This window comes from Fukomys damarensis, unplaced genomic scaffold (assembly GCF_012274545.1).
Source record: "Fukomys damarensis isolate Sample0158 unplaced genomic scaffold, DMR_v1.0_HiC HiC_scaffold_27, whole genome shotgun sequence".
Taxonomy (NCBI): Eukaryota; Metazoa; Chordata; class Mammalia; order Rodentia; family Bathyergidae; genus Fukomys; species Fukomys damarensis.
The window spans coordinates 31,501,156-31,527,896 of record NW_022900939.1 but is presented as its reverse complement, the minus strand read 5'-3'; the positions used below and the strand labels follow the sequence as shown (position 1 = coordinate 31,527,896).

Sequence of the window (26,741 nt, the reverse complement as noted above, 5' to 3'; positions counted from 1 at the left end):
CTTGGGGCGCGGTAAGGAATATGATCTTACTGTTTTAGAAGTGGGCTCCTTCTTTAGTAGTAAATTTTCCTGTCCCTAGAAAAGGTGAGGTAAATATTTGCTGTGGTGATTTAGTCATAGATCTTCAGCTCAATGAGTTGGGGTTCTCTCATTCTGTTTTTTGTTGTTGTTGTTGTTGTATTTTGTTTTTTGAGACAGGGTCTCACTATGTAGTTGAGACTGACCTGGAACTCACTATGTAGCACAGGCTGGTCTTGAACTCACAGTGATCCTCCTGCCTCACCCTCTGAGTGCTAGGATTACAGGCATGCTCCACCATGCCCTGCTTTCTCATTCTATTTTAAAAAGACAGTGGGAGCATATCTTTCTTCAGTTCTCCCAGCCCAGAATCCTGTTTCCTGCTGTGTTGTTCCTATGGCCAGACAGTGCCTGCCCAGGTTGTTCTGGTGGTCCAGTGTCATGGCACTCTCATGAGCCAGCCTCCATGCCCACTTTTTATAAAAGTGATAACCCAGTTACCTACTGCCAGCTGGCTATCAAGCTGGGACTTCTCCCTATTGGCAAGCAAGGACCCTCAGAGAGAAGCCAGTGCATGGCTGCTGTGCTTATATCAGCTGTCGCCCTCCACTGCCTGGCTCAGGAATTTGCCAGACAGAGCCATGCCTATTGCTTTGTTCATATCCCAGCACTCTTGAGGCTTCTGGTGGACATCCCTTAGAATTCTTTAATCTGTAAGCAGTATTTTTGAATTAGTTTATTGTAAATTAAGTATAAAATATTGGCTTTTCTCACACACTTTTCCTTATAAGGTGAGGGGCCCTAGGTGTTTTTGTTTCATCATCAGAATTGTGTTGTTATAAGGTTACTGGCCAATCTTTTTAGTCCATGGAGCTGCCAGGCCCAAGAACTCTCTCAGGCTCATAGACCTTCAGGTTGCTGCCTCGCCTCCTGCTCCTGTCCTGGCCCTGCCTGGTACATACTAGGTGGCCAGTGAATACTTGTTAAATGATTGGTCAATGCTGGGTGTGGAAGTGCACACCTGAATCCCAATGCTCTGGTGGGGGCAGGCGGGAGGTTTACAAATTGGAGCCAAGCCTGGGCAGGTTATTGATTTAGTGAGACACTGTCTCAAAGTAAAAAAAATAATTTTAAAAATTAAGGATTGGTGATGTCCAGTGCAAATGCCCCAGGTTTAATTCCCAGAATTGTACTCCCCCATCCAAAAAAAAAAAGGAAAAGAAAGATTGGTTAAAGGTTCCACAGATGTTGAATGGTGATATACTCAAAGGGTCTCCAAATGTTACACTTCTTAAAAAATATGGAATACTTTGCCAATCCCATGGTGCATGCCTATAATTTCAGCGCTCAGGAGGCTGAGGTAAGAGGATCTCCATGAGTTTGAGGCCAGCCTGGGCTACACAGTGAATTCAAGGTCAGCCTGAATTACATAGTGAAGCCCTGTTTGAAACAAACAAAACCAGAACACTTTGTAAAAATAAAGCAGATCCAGGGCCCCTTTGCATTTGGAGCAAGCTTTGTGCTCACCACAACTATTTTCTCTGGTACAGATACGTGTTTCCTAAATTAGATTTCAGCAATACAAATGCTTTGTGCGCTGAGAGGGCAGGAGTCCCTGGCTGTCCCTTCTAACCCTCTGTATCAGCTGGAGTGTGGAGGCGCACAGTCTGAGATGCAGCCTTCAGAGCCCTGGGATGCAGAGCAGTGCTGGTGGGGGTTCTGAGGGAACCCAGCCCACCTAGAATGAAAACAAACCATAATAAAATAGAATGACTTCTAAAAATGGCTTGATAGGCAAGAATATAGCTGATGAAAGAGAAATGTTCACGATGAAGATAGATTTAATAAGAATGCCTCTCTTGACAAACACTCCAAAGACACTCCTGACGTAAGTCTGTGTTTCTGTGATTCACTGAAACCCATCCTGTGGGGTGGGGTGGGGGGGTGGGAGGTGTGCACAGGTGTTAACCTGGTGGCAACAGCATGTTGCTGGGCAGCTCCTTCTCAAGCTCTTGTGGTCTGCCTTCTCCTCTTGGGACCAGCCACACAGCCTGTATGTTGGGTGCAAGAAAGAGGCCAGGAGAAGAGTGGGCTCCTGAAAAAGCTCCTGCATGAGCACAGAGATCCTGTGTATCTGACAAAGCTGCTGCTGGGGAAGCTTCTGGAAGCTGAACCATACCAGAAGTGGAAATGGAGGGTGCCTTAGATTGTACGTCCAAGGACAGGTTCTGCTTGAGGATGGAGATTTTACTGATTCTGTCGGACACCTAAAAATATTGAATGAAAGCAATTAAGCATATGTGTATGTTCATGTGTATCTGTTTTGAGTTGATGGACTTTCAAATAAGCACTTTGAGTATTTTAAATATTCTTTTAACATTTAAACACTAAGATAGTAAAATGTAAATGAAAGGAGTTTGTCTAGTGACAGCAGTAACTTTTGTAAAAGGAAAATTTTCAGGGACTGTCTGAACTTGTAACACAATTAGGCCCAATGGACTCCATTTGCAGGGGCCACCATTGGGAACCTTCCCTGAGGTGTGCCCATGACATGTTTCCAAATGTGACACTGACTTGTTTGGTATTGTAATATACTTAAAAATTTCTTTGCTTTGCTAATGAACTGTACATCCAAGTAGCTAACTCTTGATGGTGGTTTTCATTACATTTGAAGAGATTATTATATTACCTAACTATATTTAGACCCTAGTGGGATTGAAGATCAGCCAGTTACTCACATAACTCTGGTGCAGTTTTAGAGTCTTCAGAATCTCTCAGCTGGCCTAGGCATTAAGCTATGCAAAAATGAACTTAAGAAGGATTGATGTTATTTGGGTTGAATTAATGTGCCGAAGATCAAAACCAGAATTGACAATCCCATTCTGGTTTCTGCCCTAGTTATTGGCCTTGAATGGTTGTGAGGTGGAATGTGGTACCTTAGGCTCCTTTTGAGCCTCTCCTTGGGCTCACACAGTTCCCTGGTTCCGGTGTTTACTGAGCAGAACAAGCCACTATAATTTATGGAATGCACACCCTTTCACCATCAGATGGTCACCTATGTACAGGTGATAAGAATTTAGACATGCCACTTGCAGCAGGCATATCTTCATTGTATTTCTAATCATAGTTTTCTCTTAATTTTTTGGAAACTGTGTGGGGTAAATGCATGCTTCTGTATTTCTAAGAACTAACTGTGGGCATGTTGGTACACTCCTATAATTCCAGCACTTGGAAGGTTGAGTGAGACAGGAGGATCGCTGCAAGTTTGAGGCCAGCCTGGGCTACATCTTGAGTTCAAGGCTAGCCTGCACTACATAGTGAGACCCTGCCTCAAGAAAAAAGAACTAACTGACTAATAGTGGTAAAACACTATTAGAAGTCTTCATGTTTGTATTATATGCACTTAGAACTTCTCGCCTCTTATGAAGTGAAATGTTGGACAATTTGTCTTAAGTCTTGGTGAATATAATTACTGTGTGCTGGCATCAGCTGGGATTTACAATGTGGAATATTGCTTCTACTTGTGTCTTACTGGCCACTCTTTAAAGTTTACTGTTTATTCAGGTAGAAATTTCTTAAGTAAAGTGGCTACCCAATTCAAGTTATTTCTCAAATCTAATTTGTGAAAGTGTATTCAAAGAGACATTAGTTTATTGAATTTGGATTTTCATGTTCAAATAACCACATAATTGCACACTATGTGAATTATACCAATTGTTATTACTAAATCTATTAGACTTAAACATATTAACAAGTTTTTTCTAATGTCCTTCATTTATATATTAGGTAAATGGAGAAATCAAGTCATGATCTGACTGAGAAGAAATTTGTGTGTGGCCTTCCTGAAAATCTGAATGGACTGTTGCAGAGTAGAGGGGCAGACATAGTATTCACTCGTGAGGGTCTGTGCTTGCTAAGGAGAGGACACCTTGTTCTCTGTGAGGCCGCCTCTTGAGACTTGCTGTTAGAGCAGAGCAGGTTGTGTTTGTGCAGGCTGATGGCTGGAAAGCCTGCCTCAATGAGCTTCTTTGCTCTTCTTTCCTATAGTCTCACCAGTGATAATTAAGGAATGGGCAGCTTACAAGGGGAAGTCTCCTCAGACCCCGGAACTGGTGGAAGCCCTGGCCTTCCGGGAGTGGACCTGCCCCAACCTGAAGAGGCTTTGGCTGGGCAAGGCGGTAGAAGACAAGAACCGTAGGATGAGGGCCTTCCTGGCCTGCATGAGGTCCGACACCCCAGCCATGCTCAACCCTGCCAACGTGCCCACTCACCTCATGGTGCTCTGCTGTGTCCTACGGTGCGTTGCCAGGCTATGGGTGTGGGAGGCCAGACCCAGGGTCAAGGGTGGGGTGGGCAACTACAGTGTCCAGTACCTTCTAGAAAGAATGGAAAGTTCATTCCACAGGAATCACGTGGTCTCTTGAGATTGTCCTGACTGCGTAATGATAAATATTCTAGGAAAGTAGGCTGTGTAAAATGCAACATGTATTTTAATTTATACTACTGAATAGGTACATTTGGTAAACATGTAGCCTAATTTTAGATGTAGTTTATTATTCTTTTGGTTTGGTTTTATGGAGTCCAGGCTGGCCTTGAACTTAATGTATAACCTAGGCTTGTCTTAGACATAGGTTATTCTTAGGGGGATTATATGTTATATATTATTTGGAATCCTCACAGGGAATTTGCCTCTTCTTTGCCCTTCATTTAGTTATTTATTTGGTTGGTATGGATGCAAGTATATTTCATAGGTCAAATTCACTTTGCTTTGGGTTGTGATATTTTTACCGTGCTACCTTTCTTGTTGCTCACTTGGTTCTTCCTTTGGCCTAGGGAGCTGTCTCCACTTGGCCCTGGGGCACATGTCATCCTTCAGTTGGGGGCTTTTCCTGCTTTCTAGACCTACAGGATATTCCACATGTCTCATGTTTTTCTGCTCCATGCCAGTGCCTGCAGGGGAGCAGCTGGGCTACAGGTCATGGAGCAGGTGTTCAAACCCACCAGGCCGGTGTGACCCTGTGGCCCCTCACTGGGTCCCTGTGCCTGGCATGATGGGTAGATGCTATTTTGAAGTTTCTTTGAGCTGGAATGCCTGTTGGATATTCACTAGGCTTAGTGGGTTGGTTGGTTTTATTTTCAAACAATTTCAGATGTTAAGTTGCATACACAAAGTTTTTTTTTTTTTTTTTAACATGTACTTTAGTGTGATTTTCTAATAAACAAGGCCATTTTCTTGGAGCTTTCAAAATCAGTCCATAAGGAACCTCCAGTCCATACCTTTTCAGGACTAATTTTTCATTGGCTCCCAGTGTTTGGGCACCTCTGGACACGTATGGCTATAGTGTTGGTCAGAGATAGAGCATGACAGATTTTGTCAGCTCTGTGGTCACTTTAATACTCCTTGGTGTGGCCACAGCTGCCATTGTCTTCCTGTGTCGTTTTTTCTCAGCCCCTCATTTGACTGTTGCCACATGAAGGCTCACTCTGTTCTATTCCTGAGAGGCACAGATACGAGACATGGGACAAGGGGTACAGCCCACTTCCATGGTCTCACGTTTCTGTCTCTGTTCGGGGCTCTGTTTGGGGAGCACAAGCCCTTCCTTGGCAAGAACTACCTTGCTCTCCTTGACATTATTTGCCCAGCCATGGGCAAGATGTGATGAGTGAGCCAGGCTGTACATACATTAAACTTTACATAAATGCATAGATGCCAGCCTGTAGCTGTAGTTTATTGACTCCCATGGAGATTATTCTTCATTTAGATTTGACAGGTCTTTCTTCCAGATTAGATTCAGTCCATGCACTTAGAGTACTCCAGAAAGGGTGCGGTGGTCTTCTTGTTGCACCTGAAGGCAATTTTTGCTTTTACTAGTGCTATTATGTGTAATCCTTTGATGAGATTACATTGGGCATCTCTGTATTGTAAGTAGTCTGTATGGCACCAATTGGAATGGATGGGCATTCTCTAGAATTCTCAACAGCAGGGAAGAGGAAGGTGAGTCTGAGCCAAGGCCAATATGGCATGGGGAATACACACAGAGCAGAACAGCATCTCTTTATTGGAAATACATATGGACTAAAGTCAACGAGGCTCTTCTCCAAAAGTAAAGGGACTAGACAGCAGACAAGTACAGACTGTGCTAAGTCCTAGAAAGACTTAAATTATAACTCCAGGTGTGGCCTGTAATCCCAGCATTTGGGAGGCTGACGCATGAAGATCACCATGAATTCAAGGCAAGCCTGGACTACATAATGAAGCCCCATCTCAAATAAAGGAAAAAAAAGCTTAAATCAGTATAAAATGTCAGGGAAGGAGGAAAGTATGAGCTGCCAAAACAGAGTCCAGCCATCCTTCTGTGCTGGGAAATGCTGCAGGCCACATCAAGTGTGTTCCCACGAGGGGTGTCAGGCCATGCTGTCCCTCGTGCTCTGGCTTTCCCTAGCTTCTGTGTTTGCCAAGGACTGGTAGAGCCCATCCCTTTCACAATAAGAAGTAAAGGTGGGGAAGGCCCTATTGCTGGTGAGCTCTTCAAGTAACGTTTTTGTTCTGTGCTCAATTACAAGAAAAGAACATCCAGAGAAAAAATTTCCCAGAAATTCCATAGATAGATTTGGCAGTGTAAAAGATCTGAAAACATCCTAGATGCATAGATAGGAACAGCTGAATAAATGAGATATCCAAGAGTGGGTTGCTATTGCTCTCTGTGGGCTTTGGTATTTAATCCATGCTTGTCTCTACGTGTATTCTTCTACTGTCTGCCTGTGAGAAGAGCTGATATTAACTGTGGTTGTAGAAAAATCCAGATGGAGGAAACAGAGACATTTTGACCAACAAGGCCATGTGTTCCTGCAGATTTAATGAGTTTTGAGAGTCTTGGCTGCTAGAAAAACAGGAAGAATCTTGGGAAAATCAGCTTTTGGTTAAGACAGTCTTTTTAGGATTCATAACTTTAAAAAGCATGTAGAGCCAGGGAGAGTTGTGAAGAGTTAGTGCTTTATGGTCAGAGTGGCAGCTGGGAAGATGAGTAAGAGTTCTGTAGGTAGAGGGTGGCAACCACTCCATGACAGTATGGAGGTACTTAATGCCATTGAAATGTACACTAATCAGTGGACACTTGAGATGATAAATTTTATGTTAGGTGTATTTTACCATCGTTAAAACTTAAAGGGTTGTAGGATATGGATACTTAAGACAGTGCATGTTATATATTGAGCACAGTTTCCTCCACAGTGTTTTTCAGGCAACAGAGGAGGCTTTCTTCATATTTTCAGTAAGCCCTGGTTACCACTCATTTTGACCATTACATTCTTAAATATAGCATTTGATCAATCAGTTGCAGGGAATATAGTTTTTTGTCACTACAAATATTGACAATTTAGTTGAGATCTTTTATGTCAGTGCTTTATTTAAATATGATAGAAATATTTACTATTTGTTCACTTCAAATTGCATTTCCCTTCTACTTCTGCCACATAATATGCCCTGTGCATTGGTTTCTCTATCTCTAAAATGGGATAATAATTGTTTCTGCTTCAGTTGCTAGAGCAACAGATGAGTTGATATGTATAAAATGCTTAGTCCAGTGCCTGGCATATTTTGAACACATAGAATTCTAGTTTAGAATTTAATGGGAAATGCATCTAATATGCTTGATGGAAGCCACACCTACCCCCTTAGTCTGTGTTGCCATGGGTGAATATTATTACAAGAATGAGTTAGGGCTCAGCACCAACTCTGACCCTGGTTTTTGTTAACTTGGTTTGAAGCCCTAAGAAAGTCTGTTGAGCAGGTGAGGCTGGAAGGAGCCTTGTTTGACATATTCTGGTTCTCCAGACTCCACTTAATGATCTATCATATCAGAGTTATATTTAGTGCTGAGCTGGTAACTTGGTCAGGTCATCCCTAATATTTTTTTAATGCAAGAAATTGGGACAGTTGGTTTTACAGTTCTGGGACTCACAGGTACGGTTACCTTAGACTTTGTCATACCAGACGCTGTGGGGCTGTGCCCTGTGTACTGGCCCAAGATATCTATATCTAGGGCAGTGTCGGTACAAAAAAGAAAGCCTGAGACTCTCAGCATACTCATTCCAGTTAGATTTGGAAGTTGATTTCCCTTCAGCTGCCACTCAGGGTTCACCCCATTTGAAGGTGGTAGCTCCACTGATCATCATATGCATTACTTTCCACCAGTCTCCTCCCCTGTAGACCTTTCCAACACCTTTGTCTGCCTGCTTCTGAGGAAGGAGCCCTTCTTTCTTGAGCCACACTTCATCATGAGATTGATCTTGTTGTGGCCTTAGGTGTGTTACCTCCTGATTAAAATGAATCAATCATGTGAATCAGTACTTAGGATATACTTTAAAGATTTAAATGTTTCACAGGAGTGAAGTTGTGTAAAAAAAATCACTGTCCAGCTGGATGCAGTGACACATGCCTGTAATCTCAGCATGCTGGGAAGCTGAGGCAAGAGGATCACCAAATTTAAGCCTAGCCTGGGAATTTACCAAGACCCTGTCCCAGATGTTTCTTTTTCCCACAGAACCAGAGATTGAACTCAGAACTTTGCACTTACAAGGCACTGTACAACTGAGCTACATCCCCAGCCCTCCCCAGTTTTTTTGTTTTTTTTTAAAAGGCCAGGGGTTTGGTTCAGTGGTTCCGCCACCTGCCTAGCTCAATGTGAGGGTCCTGTTTTTAGTACAAAATAGATAGGTAGATGGATAGATAGATAGATCAGTGCCCAGCTAATTTTTGGTATGCACAGTTTACTGTGCTATTTTTAATTACACTAAAGTAAAACAGTCTGTTGATGAGCATGGTGGTATATGCCTTTAATCCCAGCCTTCAGGAGGGTGAGGCAGGGTTATATGACTTCCAGGCCAGGCTGGGCTGCACATAGTCAGTTCAAAGCCAGTTTGAACTACATAGCAAGACACTGTCTCAAAAAAAAAGCATTCTGATCAATCTGGATGGTTGTATTTTTATTTGTAATTGACATCATTGTGTGAAAATAGAAAAGCTGGATAAAAAAAATGTCTTGGGACCCTCCTTAGATTGCATCATCCCGTATTTACCTAGAGCCTTCTGCTAGCTTTATCCACATACTGTGCAACCACTCCATCATCATACCCAACACTTCTGTCCCTCATCAGGTATATGGTGCAGTGGCCAGGAGCTCGCATTCTGCGGCGTCAGGAGTTAGATGCCTTCCTGGCTCAGGCGCTATCTCCCAAACTCTATGAGCCCGATCAGCTACAGGAGCTCAAGGTAATGTATCAGCCTTATTTCATTGTCTTAGGAGTCTTGTTTTGGGTTTTGTGTTTGTAACCCAGCTAACTTTCATCAGGCAGAATTGCTCAGTGCACTAAACTAGTAATGCTAATTTGGTGTGAATTGAGAGCCTTAAGGGCAAAAGGGACATTCCAGTCTAGTATGGATTTACCATCCCCAGTTTGGAAATGATCTATTCTACTTTTGTCAGTGAAAGATTCTCCCTTGTTTACCAATGGATATTTATTCTTGTTTTTCACATCAGGAAATAGACTTCTCTTTTTTTTTATTTTAGAAGGGGACTCCAAACCCTGAGAGGGCTTGATCTTAAGAATTTTCTAACATCTAACCAGGATTCTTTTTCTTATTTCATCCCATTGTTCCTAGTTACAACTTTAGTTTTCTCAAAAAGAAAAAAAAATCTTTGCCCTTCTAATATTGTAAAATCCCTTTTGAAAAAAAACACTTGAAGGACGATGTTACACTAGCATCCCAATACCCAGTTCAGTCAGCATTTAACATCGTATTCCTTTTAATTTTGCCTTCTAGTAATTCCTTTTGTTCTTTAGTTGTTTTGACAATATTTATTTTCTCTAAGTTGTCACCTGATTTTTTAGTGTGCATATGTTTTTCAGTATACTTTTGTTATTATTAGTTGCGTGCTCACCTGACTGTAATTGCTTTCTAATTTCTATATTTTAGAAAGTTCAGGACTTTTCAAAGTTAGCCAACTTTGTAGGTCTGCTTTTTCTTTGTAATGTATAGGGTTTTATTTTTTCTTTGCCATCAGTTATTTATTTTTTTATAGTTGATTTGTAATCATTTAATCTCTTGGCAAAATTACCTTCGCTTTTAGCTCTTTTTGCTGTTCTTTATGAACGCATCTTTTCATGCAGAGCAATTTTAGATTTGCTTTGTAAATTTTCAGTATTCAACAGGTGGTGCTTAATAAATGTCTGTTTTCCCTAAATTACTATATTAAATTCCTTAATTTATTGTTGAGTGGTGCTCACCTGAGACTTCTGATGACTTTGAAGCAAGCTAAGTAGAAAGCCAAAAGTAGGTGAATAGGAGAATTCCCTCAAATTGTGTTCTTTACTTTGTGGATCAAGCTTTTCTGTTTATTAGACAGAAATTGTTATTGTCTTTAACACTTTTGTTTCTGGTGTCAGGCAGTGTGGCGGGCCCGGTCAGGTCCTCCCGCGTCCTTCCCGGTGCCCGTCCCCGCCGTCCTCGCTGCAGGCTGTGCTTCAGGGGGTGGAAACACTTTCCTAGCGTGTGGTGCCACCCTCTACCTCTACTCCTGTTTCTCTTGTATAGATTATTCCTTCAGTATTGACATCCCAGTTCTGAAAATCAGACCGCCAGGGACCAGGTATGCCCACCGAGCCTGTTCACCATCAAGTTCCTTTAACCAAAGTCCATCTTATCTCCCATATCCTTTTCATTTTCGGATCCACATAGAGGATATAACTTTTGAAAACCAGTCATGCAAAGCTCTCATTTTGGTTCTTTTGAGGTCTTAGTGCTTTCATGGTTTTCTCCTGATTCTTCATCTAAGGTGAGACATTTCTAGAGATGTATCAGAAAGACACATTAGTCCATGTACAGTTGCCTTCTGTCTCACTCATCGCTGCCCTGGGTCTTCTTGTGTGGATGGAGATTGATGGTCCCCTTTCACAAGCATAAGCCCACACCCCAAGAGCTCCAACGTCAGGGTTAGTGCAAATTCTGAAAGAGCCCAGCAGGGAAGGCATTGTATTTTGTTAAGATTAAAGATCCTCTCAGCTCTCAGATTGAGAATTAATAAGAATAAATATTAGTCAGTGATAGCAAAATTCCTGTACTGAGCTGAGGGTTCCAAAACTGAATGATAGAAAATTACACTTTAAAATTTCTTTTAACCATTAAAGTGTTTTGACACATCAAAAGTAACAACAGTGCTTGCTGTAAGATGCCACTTGGCTGTGTAAGGTACAGTTACCTCTAAGCTGCCACAGCTGCTGTGTTGGGCCCTTACTCAGTTTGTGGATTGCCCAGGCTCCCTCCTGTCTTGGCCATCAGAGGAGTAGGAGAGGAAGAAAGACCTACTTCTGACTGTTTGGACTCTTGTTAGTTTTTCTGATGAGAAGTTTGGTGGGAAAAGACATTGCAATCATTAGCTTAAATGAATTTTTAAGAATTTCATCTCATCCATGCTTTCTCCGTCCACCATGTCCATGAATAATTGAGCGTGTTCTGTGTGGTTCCTTGAATACCTGTGACAGTGATTGATGACCCTCATTTTTTTTCCTGTTATATTTTTAAAGCTCTTTTCCTAGGTTACCAGCATGAATGTAATTAAGGTAAAACTAGACGGAACCTGGGTTTTGAGGAGGGTGGGTGAAAGACAAGGAGATGGAACAGTTGTAATATTTGTCCAGTCTCTTCTCCTTGGTCTTGACATCCCTACAATTGCCTTAAATTCTTTTTAGCAATTTTACATGCTAAGTGCAGGTTATAAAATATGAAAAATCAAGAGTTTTAAAGACATTAAGGGCGTGCACCACATCTCTGATACCTGTACATTATTTTGCATGTAGGTAAATGTGATAAAGTTGAGTTTATTGCCCCTTAATACATCAGACAAAGTCACTCTACTAGAATAGTTCTTGAGCTAATCAGGCAGCGATTAAATTCTATATTTGTATTTCCTATAAAGTCAGCATTTTTTGTGCATTTCTTTAGTTAAGCTTAGTGTGGGATACTTTATCTTAGTAAGTATAAGACAATGAGGTTAGAGTTAAGTATTGCAGCCATTTCTACAGTCAAGTGTTCTACCAGGTACCATCTCTGTGACCCTTAACTCTGCGACAGCCTGTACACTGGAAAACTGGTAGAAATACCTGTGTTTTACTAGTGTTAAGACGTGAAAGTAAGATAAAACATGTAAAAATACATGTAAAAAGAAGGCAGTGTCTGTTACATGTTTACTAAGTTCTCCATAAGTATTAACTTACTATTATTGGTATAATTAACATGTAGAGGAAAGAATATCATGCACTATAAGTTTTAAAAAATTTTTGAGGGCGGGGTATTTAGCTCAGTGGCGCTGGCAAGTGTAAGGTCCTGAGTTCAATCTCCAGTACCAAAAAAAAAAATTTGTTTTTCCAAAAGGAAGCCAAATCTACATGCAGAAGAAATTTTATTCACATTGTATGTGTAGTTTTTAATAAATTTTTCCTGTTAAATTAGTAGTAACTCTCATTACTGAAACTGCTAATTATCTTGCAATTGTAAACATCATTTTTTAAATCTATAAAACATGCTGTTGTCCATCTACCAGTGTTCAGGCTGGTCTAATCTGTATGTGTTTCTGTACTTTACTCCGTTCCTCCTGTCAGCAGACTGGAAGGGGAGCACTAGCTCTAACCAGGGTGTTTCCTAAATTCAGCTGCAGATGTCACTTTGCCAGGACAGTAGTCAGCAGAGGGTTGTAACTGCTGGACATGGCCAGCAGCAGCTAATAGCCAGGAGCTGACTGCAGCCTGCTACATGTGCCTCTACAGATAGGTGGCAAGTGTTCTATGCAGATGTTCAGATGAGGCAGGCATCTCTAGAACATCAACACCTCTGTCATTTCTCTCCCTAACCCTTGACCCACATTCTTCGTTCTCTGGCATAGGGCAGAGAAGGCCACTGAGGTCCTAGACTGGAAGCTGTGGGGTCTCACCTGGTGAGGATTCATGGTTACCATTCTGAAAAGTGAGGGGACCAGTGTCCTGGGAGGCTGTGTTTACTTCTAGGTACCCTCTCTGCATGGCCAGTCTCCAACAGGACCAGCTCCCTCTTTGTGCCTTGAGGATTCTCCTTTCTGTCTGCAGCTTAGAGTCAGGACTGCTGCAGTCTAAATAAACCAAGTACATTCTCTTCATTTTGTTCAGTTGGGCCCTCTCTTTCTCCCATGTTGTACACAAAGGTGAAACTATCTGATTCCGTCAACCCAGCCCCACCTGCTTCCTACCAACTGCACAGGGAAAGGAACCAGTGGTACACTATACTAGCAGGAGGTGTAGATAAACAACTTCTATAAGTTTGTGAACAAACTTGTCTGGGCTCTAGAAGTTTAATTGCATTGGCTTACGTTTTTGATAAGATTGGAAAACAGTGTTAGCTGATACTGGGAAGTGTTCACACAAACTGCACAAAATAGCAGCTAGTAGAAATACATTATCATTTGACACTGGGATGATCTTTTCTCTGCAAAGCCACTTTACTTGCCACATGTAGGGATCACTTAGATTGATGTCCCATAAAGTTTGCATTCTTGAGAAGCCATTGAGGTGGGAAGACAGAAACCACAGCAGAGTTAAAACTTTGTCCTGGATAATCCACAAACTAGGTCCTTCACACACAGTTGATCAAGAGTTGACTGTACTTGTATCTTGCCCTGCCCATCACATGTGAAAGGAGAGGGTTCTGGATAGCAGGCACCAGCGCTGAGCACTGAGGAAATAAAATTGTGCCAATTCTAGTAAAGTGCCCAGTTAAATACACTATTTCTGTAGTTGTGTTTTTTCATTTATAAGCTATCCATGTCTCCTAAAACATTCTATTTCATTCATGAGGTGCTATCTGAATTATTAACATTCACAGTAACAAAGTACAAATTCATTTCAGAATGAAATTATACCAAGTAATTTTTTAAAAAAAAATTACGTGAAAAATCAGAACTCTTAAGAGTGTTTCCTTTTGTTAATACATGACCCATGTTCCACTCTGAAGTGTTGAGAGCTATTTCGTGAAGGGATTGCAGGCTCTGGGGTGCTAAGGAGACTCCATCTATGGGACCAGTGATGTTACATCTAGCCTTAAGAATATAATACAGTGATTTACAAATGCCATAGTAAGATATTTCAGTACGTTCATAAATTATGCTCTTAAATTTTAATGTGTTGAATAGCATAAAAAAGTATTTTGGTTTCAATAAGGCCAGTGCTATATCAAGCTGAGGTGATAGTATGAGTTAGTGGTGCTCTTCTGTTGAGAAATGTTAATTTTGGAGATTTTTAGGGGGACAGTGGGAAAATTAAATACTGTAGTACTCTTACTCCATAGAAATTACTCTTTTCAATTTAAAGATCGAGAACCTTGACCCCCGAGGAATTCAACTCTCAGCTCTCTTCATGAGCGGAGTAGACATGGCATTGTTTGCCAATGATGCGTGTGGACAGCCCATCCCCTGGGAACACTGTTGTCCTTGGATGTATTTTGATGGGAAGCTCTTCCAGTCCAAACTCCTCAAAGCTAGTCGGGAAAAGACCCCACTCATCGACCTCTGTGATGGTCAGGTATGTAGAGCAGTGGGCTGGCCACCTCTGACTATATTGAAATAGAGCTCATGGGCTAACTCTATCCAGTGTTCATCTTGAAATTTGTGAGAGGACCCAGCCTGGTGTAACTGAATGTCATCCGAGGGCCCCGGTGAGCCACACTCCTGCCAGACCATTGCTCTAAAATTATCCTTATCACTGTTCTAAAATTATCTTGGGTTAGGATGAACCATTCCTCTCAGCAAACCCAGGGTTGGGTGCCTTCCAGGTTCTGCTCCCACATTTTCCTGCAGTCAGCACAGAACATTGTTCTGTGTGGATTTCTGCTCACAGATCCCTCATTTAATGTATCTTGCTCATTTGTGAGCATTGATTTACTTGCCAAAAGCACAGAACTCCTGCTGAAGGAATTTTCTCCACAAGGCAAATCCTTGCCTTGGATGTGCTTACAGACATCGGGCGGCACTTCAGTGTGAACAGCAAAATCATCAACAACAGGTTTATCCCTTTACAGTGTGAACTGTAGCAGGCAGGCTGATGTTTGGTTTGTGTGTTATCCTCTCCCCTGCTCTACCCAGGTCTACAAATGGCCAGGAAAGTGCCCTGAGTATTATTTTGGAAGTTACAGCAAATGCCAGCAAGGAAGAATGTGTGCTGATAGAACTTCTACAGTGACTGATGTCTTAACAGTGTTCATTCACACTGAATGGCCATTTCACCTGCCATCTCCTTTTCTAGGCTGAGCAGGCTGCCAAGGTAGAGAAGATGCGGCAGAGTGTCCTGGAGGGGCTCAACTTCTCCAGGCAGAATCACCCGCTCCCCTTCCCGCCGCCTCCTGCTCTGCCTTTCTACCCCGCCTCTGTGTACCCTCGGCACTTCGGGCCCGTCCCACCCTCTCAGGGTAGGGGCAGAGGCTTTGCAGGTGAGTCGTGCGGCAGGCCTCGTTGAGGTGGGAGCAGAGTGTGCAGTCTTCCTAGCGGAGCCAGGAGCCGTAGCCTGCTGTGCTGAGACCGTGTAGTTGTGGGTCTGAGAAATGTCATGGCAGCAGTTCTTCGGGTTAGCAAGGAGTCACCTAGATCTTGGAGGAGATGATGAGAGGAGAAAGGGAGCCACCGACACTGATGCAGAGGCCACATTATTAAAGTCTGTCAATATAGCTGACAACTCTGCTCCTTTTAAAGATTTTTTTTTTTCTCATGTGGGAAAATAAGCCAGACCAGAGAGGACTATCTTCTAGTACACATCTCTCAGGCCTCACTGACTCCCCAAGCCAGTGCCCTGTTCAATATTTTGCTGCAGGGAGGGTGGCCTGTTGTGCTGGCCCCTGGGGACAATGGGTGCAGGACAGTGAGGTGGCAAGAAGGGCCAGGAGACCCCCTCCCCTCACCTGACAGAGATGGGGTCACTCTGCCTGGTCTCACGCCTAGCACGGCCCCCACAACCCCGTCCCTCATGTTTCTCCCCTGTCTCTCTCTGCCCTGGGTCCCATAGGAGTCTGTGGCTTTGGAGGCCCCTATGGGGAAACGGTAGCAACAGGCCCTTACCGTGCCTTCCGGGTGGCAGCAGCATCGGGACACTGCGGAGCCTTCTCGGGCAGTGACAGCAGCAGGACTAGCAAGTCCCAGGGCGGTAATTATACCCACACCCCTCCCAGAGCTTCTGCCTGCAGCACTCCTCCGCTCCAGCACCTGATGTCTTCCTTCCTCAGCTGTCCTTCTGGGTTGCCTCCAACACAGCATCTTCCTTGTGGATCCCTGACCTGCCCCTCTGCCTTCATCTCTCTCAAAGGCTTTGTGGTGGCTGTCTCTCCTTTCAGGGTAGAACACTGAGTGTCCACCTAGAGCAGAGCCCTCTGTGCACCTAGATGACCCGACCACGCCTCGTGCTCCTTGGCTGAGCTGCTGTCTTGCTCACTGTCGCCTCTCCCAAGCAGCTCTCTTTTAGTAAAGGTGCTCAGGTTTGTGTAGAAGGTGCTAACGGGTACAGAACAACTGGCATAAAAAGTTGGTTGCAGTTTGTTTCGTAGAATGTTTTTTAAGGAAAGATCTAGCTAGGTGATGGTGGTGCCCACCTATAATCCCAGTACTCTGAAGGCAGACGCAGGAGGATTGCTAGGAGTTCAAGGCCAGCCTGAACTATGTAATGAGACACTGTCTCAAATAAACAAAAACAGAAAGAGAAAGTAAATAAAGCCTTGAATTCCCATTGTTTCTCTTTTCATTTTCACTTGTGTTAGTCTTGCCAGGGAGAAAAAATCTTGACATTAGCTTTGGAAGTTGTGTCTTTTGATGCTACTGTCATTTGAAGCCTGTGACTTGCAGCTCTGTTCTCGTCCCACGTTTGGGGACTACAGGTATAATTTGGCTAGCAAGTCACATTGCTGGACTTTCTTGACATTTTGGTGCAATGCTTAGACAGGCAAGCCCTTCTCTCAGGTAGGCAGTGTTTTTCCAGCTCAGTTACCTGGGCACGTAGGGAGGCCAGCAGGGCAATTGGGCTACAGAAGGGAGACAGCTGGTGTGGCTTTGGATCAGCCCATCAGGAGCCGCTGGGGGCCCTTCTTCCCCCTTTGTCACACAGCCTCCAGCATGGCTTTGTGTACTCCGTAGCTGTACCGTCTGCAGCTTGCAGCCCTGTATCTGCTGCTGCTTAACGTTCCTTGGGAGGCTGGACATTGACACTAGCCTGTGGTTGAGGAGAGACAGAGGAGAGTTGCCACTCTGGATGGAGAGTGCCAGGAGCTGGCTTCCTGACTTTCCTGCCCAGACCTGTGCTTCCTGTCTGGTAGCCACACACCACACACACTGCAGTAGTGGCCAGGAAATAAAATGCACACCAGAGTTGAAACACAGAAAACAGATGTAAAGCAGCTCATTAATTTTATCTTGATTACATGTTCAAATAGTACTATTTGGGATGTATTGGATGGAATAAGATACATTGTGAAGCTGATTTCACCTGTTTCTCTGTACTTTTATCATGGCTGCCAGAACACCTACAGGCTGTCAAAGATTGCTGGCCAGGGTTCATGCAGCCCCTGCGATGGCTGCAGTTGCCAACACCACAATGGTGGAGAGTTTGTGATCATCCATGGCCACAGCAGACAAGATGCTCAGGGACTGTGCACTTTCACCTGTACTGTAGAAGGTGCATCTGTGACGATTCTTAAATCTGTCTCTAAAACAGTGTGGCTTTGAGGTTAGAGCCTAGGTCAGTTGTTGCAGTTTCCCAGACAAGAGCTTAAAATCAAGCACTGTGCTCAGAGAGACTCCACAAAATTTTAAAAACTAGGGATAAAGGTCTTCTTACTAAATAGAAACCCACACTACAAAGTAGTTGCTTGCTTGTTTCTCTTTATTGGTTTTAATGCTGTGATTGTAAAGATTTTGTCTTCTCATGTTTTCTTTTATGCAGGAGTCCAACCTATACCTTCTCAGGGAGGGAAACTAGAAATTGCTGGCACTGTGGTTGGCCACTGGGCCGGAAGCAGGCGGGGCCGTGGGGGCCGAGGGCCCTTCCCGCTGCAAGTGGTCTCTGTGGGAGGGCCAGCTAGAGGGTAAGTGACCCTGACTTACTTGCTTGTTCCTTTGAGCCTAACAGGAATGTTTTTATTTCATTAGTTATGTTCTTCTTTAACATTAACTTTAAGGAAAGATTTTGGGGGTTAAACCCAGGCAGCTCTGAGCTATATCCCCAGCCTTTCAGATTTTTACTTTGAGACAGGATCTCACTGATTTGCCTCAGCTGACCTCACACTTGGGATCCTCTTGCCTCAGTGTACAGAGTAGATGTACACCACCTCTTCCAGCTTTGACATTATTCTTAATAGTTGCACAGGATCTCATTATACAGCATTATGTAATTATTTAATTAGCCACTATTGAATAATTAACCACGCATTATTCAGTTAATCATTTGCCTTTTAAAGTCTTTTTCAAATCGAATGCTTTGGGTATGAACCAAGAAAGTAAGATTGATTCTTTGGAATAAGTCTTCAACATGACCAATGTAATGCCTCAGGGCATAAGATTAGATACCTTTAAATCTGCTTGGGGATTATTTTAAATGTGTTCTGTGACAGATTGAAGTCTGTTTGCTCTTGTCCTTTTTTATTCACTTAGGCGTCCAAGAGGAGTTATTTCCACCCCTGTGATTCGAACATTTGGGAGAGGTGGAAGGTACTATGGCAGAGGATACAAGAGCCAGGGAGTGATCCAGGTAATGACCCTACCACATTCTCTGTCACTCTCTGCCTGTGTCTCCTTTCTGAGCCAGATTTCAAGTGTCTGTTTTTGAGACTGAGGAATGTAAGCATGTACTGTGGCCAGCAGGCCTCTCACCTGGTATCTGGCACATAGGTGCTTGTCAGATGTAAATCCCCTCATGCCCTAGTCATTCCCCTATCATTTCGGATCCTCTTCAGGGTGGCATTGCCCTTTGCTGTGCACCCTATAGTCTTTGGAAGCTTCTTTTCTGATGAGATATGAGAACCCAGGCTTCTCGGGACATTACAGTGCCCCAATGGACCCAGCACATCCACACCTGTGAGTGTATTGGCTTCTTTCGAGAGAAATGGCATTTCAAGACCACAGCCTTGTCGCTCACTATCAGAGTCTCATTTCCATAAAACTGGTCACAGTTCCTGATGTTCTCCTGTTCTGTTTGCTGCTCACCAATAAACACCCACACGACATACAGGATTTTTTTGTTGTTGTTGTTTCTTCTTTTTTGAGACAGGGTCTCACTATGTAGCTGAGACTGACCTGGAACCCACTATGTAGCCCAGGCTGGTCTCAAACTGACAGCGATCCTCCTTTCTCAGCCTCCCGAGTGTTGGGATTACAGGCGTGCACCACCATGCCTGGCTCATTTTGCTTTTTTAAAGAAAAGTTCCTCATGAATTCCTGCTGTTGTTTCTAGTTCAAACTGAAGACTCTTATTTTACTTCCTCTCCTAGGTCCATGTGTCCTTTCTGCTAGACCGAGTCTTTGAGGCTTTTCTGTGGACAGCACTAGGGACAGAAAGTACACACACACATATGCACCCACGCTCCATAGACATGTATGTGCTGCCACTCCTCCCTGCCCTTAACAAGATACTTCATGAATCTGTATTGAATTCTCCTATTCTAATTCAGGACTTAGGGATTTTACTCTGCCTCTACTATAACACCTTTATGTCCTTTCTTCCATCTTGAGAATCTTGGTTCTTAGGAAACCAAGGGGTGAGTAAATTAGAATATTCAATATGAGGACTGGGGATTTAGCTCAGTGGTGCCACTGCCTGCCTCACAAGCGCAAGGGCTGGAGTTCAATCACTGGTACCAAAAAAAAAGAAGCAGCAGCAGCAGTTTAGAATATTCCTTATGAGTCTTTGCTTTATCCCATATTGCGCTCACACAAGGCTCAGAATACCTGTTCATGCTATCATCACCATCATCATTCACTGTGAACAGCTAAAAGAAAACATGTGTGAGCCAGGTGCATTGGCACACCTGTGGTCCCAGCTACTAGGAGGCTGAGGAGGAGGCTCTTTCAAACCCAGTACAATGTAGTAAGATAGTATCTCTTAAAACAGAGAAGAAATAAAAAGAAAATGTTTGTATATGCCCTTACATTCTATTCTCCCCAACCCTCCTTCATTTTTAAGAAATGGCTATACTGCTCTTATCTGTGTGTCTGGGTAAGTGACCAGGACCTACTATACTTTTTCCTCATTTGTCTCAGTTTTACAAATATCTTTGTGTCCTGTGTCTCCAGCAGGACCCAGTCTGTTTGTCTGTCCTGGTCTCTGAAACCCTTTCCTCAGTGGCTTCTTCAAGAAAGGCTCCTACAAGGAAACAATTCTGAGTTACCAGGTCTCCTCAGTTACCTTACCTGGTTTTCTTTGTGCTTATAAAGCTTTCCTTTGAAGTCCCTGGTGGATTTGACTTAAGTACCTAGGTGAGTTTAGGCTTTCTGTGAAAGTTCAGTGCCTTTCCACAGATGCGCTGCAGGGTTGTTCTTTCTGGATTTTGGTGCTTGGTACAGTAGGCCCTCTTCCTATGTGCAATTTCAAATCCCTCTCTGTTTCAGAGTTTTCTTGAGGTAGCAGCGTTTGGGCTTTTTCACTTTCCTTGCTTTGCTTTCATCCTTCTGCTGATTCTTCTGTGCCACTACTTCAATATTTGGCAGATTTTTGATTTCTTTTTATTTATTTATATATAAGCTCTTTAAAGTGTACAATTCAACAGTTTGCTTTTGTAACGATTACTTTTTAGAGCACTTTTTGGTTCACAGCAAAAGAAAAAGTACAGAGATTTCCATATACCCCTGCGTCCCACACCATGCATCCCATCCTGGGAACCCTAAGTGACAGCTGATGAGCCTGTGCCTCACCACCATCACCCACACCCACAGCCCAGGGCTTGCTTACTTGGGAGCTCATTCCTGGTGGTGTGTATTCCACAGGTTAGGGCACGTGCGTAATGAGACATATCTGCCATGATGCTACTCAGAGTCATTTCACTGGCTGTCCCCTGTGGTCTGCCATTTGATTGTCTTTCTCTCCTAAAATCCCTGGCAACCACTAATCTTTTTACTGAATGTTAGGTAGAGGGAGTCACACAGTATGTTGCCTTTGAAGACTGTCTTCTTTTGCTTAGCAATCAAGTTCCTCTATATCTTCTGTGGATAGATAACTCATTTCCTCTTAGCTGAATAAGGAATTGGATATGCCAGAGTTAGTTCCATCCATCTACTGAAGGACATCTTGGCAGCTTACAGTTTGGGTGGTATCATTTTCCAATCAAGTTGTTTGTCATTTTGTGGCCTTTAGTCTATTCCAAAGCTTAAGCAGTTTTTACTGCTAATTTAAGAACATTCCCACCCCAAAAAGAAAGCCTTGGGCCAGGGATTTAACTCAGGCGTGCTGTCGTCCATGCCTGCCTGGCAAGTGCAACATCTTCGATCCCTGGTACCAAAAAAAAGCTTTTACCTGTTACTAGTCGTGCCCCAATCCTCTCATCCCAACTATTTTGTGTCTCTAGATTTGTCTGTTCTGTATTATATAACATACATGTATGCATTGCAGCGGGTGTCAGAATGCCATTCCTTTTTATTGCAGAATCGTGTTGCGTTGTACATATATAACGCACTTGCTTCTCCATTGATGGGCTTGGGTATTGTTTCCACTGTTCCACTGTGCTGAACAATGTAGCCCTGATTATCCAGCTACATGTTTTTCTTTTTCTTTTTTTTTGGTACCGGGGATTGAACTTGGGTCCTTGTGCTTGCAAAGCAGGCCACCGAACCACTGAGCTAAATCCCCAGCTTCTACATGTTTTTCTTGTGGACATGTGTTTTCAGTTCCCTCAGACATGTAAGTTATCTGTTTGTAGGGTCACTCTGCATGACACTTTGAGAAGCTTCTAAGGTGTTGTGGGAGCAACTACATTCCTGCTGGCAGTGATTGAGGGTTCTGCTACCTCCACATCCTTGGCAGATACTTAATGTGCTTTCTGTCCTTTTCATTCTGCCATCACAGTGAGTCTAAAGTGGTATTTCATTGTGGTTTTGATTTTAATTTGCATTTCCCTATCTTCATTTCCTTCTGATACAAATTTTTTTCTTTTTCTCCTTCAGGTTTTATGGAGTTTCTTTTAATTTAGTCTTCATTTCTGGAATGCTATTTTGTGTTTTGACTTCTTGAAGGTTTTTAAAACTTCATTTCCCAAATTTTTGAGTTTGATGGATGATGTTCTTTCTTGTGTATTCTCTCATTTTCTTTGCCCATTTTGAACTCAGAGGAGGCACTCAGGGTCTCTTTTTCATGGATTGGTTTTTCTCAAGTGCTTGTCTGGGGATGTGGCTCCATCCAGTCTCTCATTTCTGATGGTGTTATGTGATTCCATTGTGGTACTTTCTCTTGCACACACACTTTTAGTTAGGTAAGGTTAGTTTTTTGCACATATTGGGAATGACAGAAGATGAGCAGCCACGCTATCCTGTTGTTTTCCTCTTGTGTTAAAAGTACAGCAGTTGCTTCCTGCAGGTGTTTGGGCCTTCTCTTTCCTTGCTTTTGCTGTTCCTGTCCATTCATTCCATTTATACTCTGCTCCTAGAATTTGTCCTCAGTGCAGAGTCCTGTCCTGCTGGGTCATTTCTCAGAAGAGGTTCTGACAGGTGGAGGAAGCCATATTGCTCACTGGTGGGGTGGTCAGTGGTGACAGAAGGAACTGCCTCGTGGTGGTGGAGGCTCACAGGAGAAGCTGGTGTAGAGTGGTGCTTTGCTGTCTTTTTCTATACACAGGAAGGCCTGCCATTCTTCTCAGTGTCCTGCATCTTCTGTGAACACCCTGCCTTGTCATCTGGGGAGTCACCATACCTGTTTCCCAGGTTCCTGCAGAGGCACCTAGGAGGTGGCTACCATGACCCTACAGTGGTATTAGTTTATTGCCGAAGGTGAAATGTCTAAGAGGGAGAGCGCTAGGATTTAAAAGGGTGCAAGGGAGGTTTTATTCAGTATTTGTTTTCTTTCCTTCATGGTCTTGCTGTATTTTTACATTACTTTTTAGCTTAAGCTAGGGATGTGGCTTAGTGGTAGAATTCTTGCCTAGCTTGCACAAGGCCATGGGTTCAATCTTCAGAACTGCAAAAATAAAGCAAATTTTTTCAAGGCTCCATAGAAATGACCATAGCACTGACTTGGGATGCAGTGTATTTCTGAACACTAGGGGATCCTTGCTTGCTGGTGAGGGTTACAAACACACTCCCTTTCCTGCATAGAGCAAATGGGCTCTATCTTCAACAAGGCAAATAACTGCTTGCTCTTAAAAGAATGACTGGAAGATGCTAGAGAACACTACCGTCTCATGGTGCAAAGGACACTGGGCAAAGAGCTGGAAGGTCCTTGAAGGAGAAGCCATCTGATGTCCTTCAGCTCTACTCCATCTGTGATGGTGGTTCTGGGCCCTGCCGACTAGCCACAAAGGACTGTGCATATATTGCTGATTGTCACAATTTGGTGCCAGTGCTACTGGCTTCTGACAGAGGCTAGAGGCATTGCTGAATACCCTACAGCACCCAGGATGGGCCCATGGCAGAAGATTGCCAAGGCCGCAGTGTCATGTGCCAAGGTGGAGGACCCTGGTCTGTGATAAAAGCAACTGAGTGTCTTGGGCTGTCTTTATAGTCCTCGAAGAGGGCCTGTCATTCGAAAATGTGTTGTGTCAGGCTCAAAGTTCATTTTTTCCAGAGAATTATTTTTAAACCCATTAAGAGAAAGAGGGAGGCCATTCAGAAGAGACTTTTCACAAACCCAGGTGCAGATCTGTTTGTTGTTGAGGTTGGCTAACAGTGACTTTGTTTCCCTGGTCGAGATGTGTGCTGCTGCATGTTTCATGCAGACGTGGGAGACCCTCCTAATTTTGAGGAGACTCACTGAGGAGTACTTGTTACTTTATATGATCAGATGTTGTAAAAAGGATTAGCTAGAGCTCTTGAAGCAGGGCCCTTCCTCATCTGCAGTAACTACAGAGAAGGGAAGGGAAGGGGCCACAGGGGGAACTGAGACAGGAGAAGGAGAAGCTTTACCAGCTCAGCGTCACTCAGTCACTTTCTGCTCTTGAATCTGCAGAGAAGTCATTATTAGATCAGCACTAGTGTCCTCTCTGCTGTTTGTTCAAAGCCACCTTATCATTTGTTCTTCCTCTCAAACAGGGCAGACCTCCTTACGCTGCTTCGGCAGAGGAAGTAGCCAAAGAGCTGAAGTCGAAATCTGGGGAATCAAAGTCCTCTGCAGTGTCTTCAGACGGGTCCCTGGCGGAAAACGGAGTGATGGCCGAGGAGAAGCCGGCACCCCAGATGAATGGGAGTGCAGGTGACATGAGGGCCCCCAGCCGCTCCGAAAGTGCCTTGAACAATGACTCTAAAACGTGCAATACAAATCCTCATTTAAATGCACTAAGTACAGACAGCGCCTGCCGCAGGGAGGCTGCTCTGGAGGCAGCTGTCTTAAATAAAGAAGAGTAAACTTATTTTTTATAGAGGGTGAAGGATGCTGGAAGGGTAAGGATTTAGGAATATCTGGAGAGAAAGAGAGCCTGCAGTTACGTACATTTTGTCCTTTCCGTAAGAGAAAAATGAGGACTTTGGAAATTCAGATCCCTCTTTGATATCAGTGAAACAACACATTTTTAGTTTTAACCAGTTGTAGTCAAAATGCTACAATAAAACAAAAGAGAAAGAAAATGAAGAGCATTTGACTCCCGCACTTAAAAATGAAGTACACATAAAGTTTAAACTGGTTATGACAAAAGCCTATAGTTGTGTTTCTTGAAATATAAAGAAAACAAATTTTGGCAGTCTTTAAGTATATATAGCTTAAAATATAATTTCTAGCATTTGGCACCATATGTATGCCATTGTATTTGATTTTGCATTACTGTTTCACAATGAAGCTTTGTTTAAGGCTTTGATTTTTATGATTATGAAAGAAATAAGGCACAACCACAGTTTTTCTTTCTTACTTAAATTTCATCACTGTTGATGTGGTTCTTTTGTGTTAAAAAAAAAGTGCAACTATCGAAACTAAAAAATTATAGAGTAATATTGCCGTTCTGCTGATTTTAAATATACAGTACATCATACATACTTTACAAGCAAGTTAAATGGAGATAAAGTTGAAATCATTGAAGATGCAAATGACCTTTCAAAATCAACACAATGTGTTCTGAAACTTTTTGTGACTAATACCATGCATCTGTGATCAATGAACTATGTGGTTTTGAATCGGACATAGACCATTAGTACTACTACTTGAGCTAAACTTCTGCATGGTTCATAATTTTTAAAGTGTGTAGTTAATATTATGCATGTTATTGTCCTTTCTTCCATTCTTACCAGTATGTGCCCATTTGCAAAACAAAAATGCTAATAATCAGTAATAGTCCTATAAAAATGTTAACTCTGTTTAGTCATTGATCTTGCTCTAACCTTAAAATTTTGTGATTATTGACCTCTGTTGCATTTATTCTAAAACCCCCCCAAAAATTATCTAGCCATTTCAAATATCAACATCACCCTGGTGTATTCACTGCTGTATGCATTATTGTTCTTTGTTGCTGTTTTATGCCTTCATATTAGCAAAATATGAAATTCTGTGAAAAAAAAACCCTTTGATCTTAAAAAAAATACCACCCCCCCCTTCTGTAGCAGGAAACAAATTGCTTGTTCTTGAGAACTTTCCCATCAAGAATTTAGTAGAAGCAGGTATACTTCTATCATTTTGATGTTTTTGTTAATGTTTCCAAACAATGTACTTTGAAATCAGAATCACTTCTTATCGTTTTCATATACTTCTGATGCTCTTCATCACATTAGTGATCAGAAATGAGGTGTAATTCCCCAACCCCTGCCCGCAAGAGCTAAGTAGGATCTTACTGTAAGTTGAAGGGAGTTCTGCCCTAACTCATGGATTGTGAAGAATGAACTGCTGTTGGGTCTGATTGACTGTCGATGGATTGTGGTGTGGCGTATCTGGAGGCTATTGAATGCAACTTACAATGCTTAATAAAAATCTTTATTCTTTTAGTATAAAGTATGGTGTGGCTTTTAAATTATCTCTTGTATAAGCATAAATTTTACAGAGATTTCATTCAAATTGAAACGGCTTCTGAGGAGCTGTCAGATAACCGGTTTAGAAATACTGTTGCCTTAAGTAACTCTACATTTCTGGCTCTAGGGGACCATTATGCTGGCTCGGTTCCATGGTTTTTAAGTTTCATGCAACTAAAAAGGGTAGTCCCTCTGATAAAGCAGAAATAGAAAGCACTTTTGTTTGTTTTTTAAGACAGTGGCTCACTATATAGTTGAGACTGGCCTTGGTTCGCTAACCCAGGCTGCCCTCGAACTCATGATCCTCTTGCCTCAGTCTCCCAAGTATCGGTATCACAGGCATGCGCCACCATGCCCGGCAGAAAACACTTTTTAAAAGCCTTGGGAAAAAAATAAATAAATAAATTTGATCTTGATTAAACTGCGTTGGAGTTACAGGCGTGGTCTGCCTTCCCTCTCATCCCTTTGACCTGCAGCCTGCCTGGAGACCCAGCCAAGATCCTGGGCTGGGGCCAGGAGGAGGCCGCAGGCCTGCGGCGGGCG

The 26,741-nt window shown here is 42.9% G+C and overlaps 1 protein-coding gene across 2 annotated transcripts in view; it reads left to right on the top strand.

Moving 5' to 3' along the window:
- Fam120a (family with sequence similarity 120A) overlaps positions 1–25,233 on the top strand; it is a 93,837-nt gene extending 68,604 nt beyond the window's left edge. The window contains exons 11-18 of one of the 2 annotated variants that reach the window (XM_033756800.1): positions 4,066–4,315; positions 9,175–9,289; positions 14,413–14,622; positions 15,343–15,526; positions 16,096–16,230; positions 18,019–18,160; positions 18,726–18,822; positions 24,303–25,233. In XM_033756800.1, coding sequence (XP_033612691.1) covers positions 4,066–4,315; positions 9,175–9,289; positions 14,413–14,622; positions 15,343–15,526; positions 16,096–16,230; positions 18,019–18,160; positions 18,726–18,822; positions 24,303–24,614 — 1,445 coding nt within the window. In that variant the 3' untranslated portion in view covers positions 24,615–25,233. Of the gene's footprint in view, positions 1–4,065; positions 4,316–9,174; positions 9,290–14,412; positions 14,623–15,342; positions 15,527–16,095; positions 16,234–18,018; positions 18,161–18,725; positions 18,823–24,302 lie in introns of both variants that reach the window. The other variant, XM_010607640.2, reaches the window with a different exon arrangement.
- Positions 25,234–26,741: the final 1,508 nt, after the last annotated feature.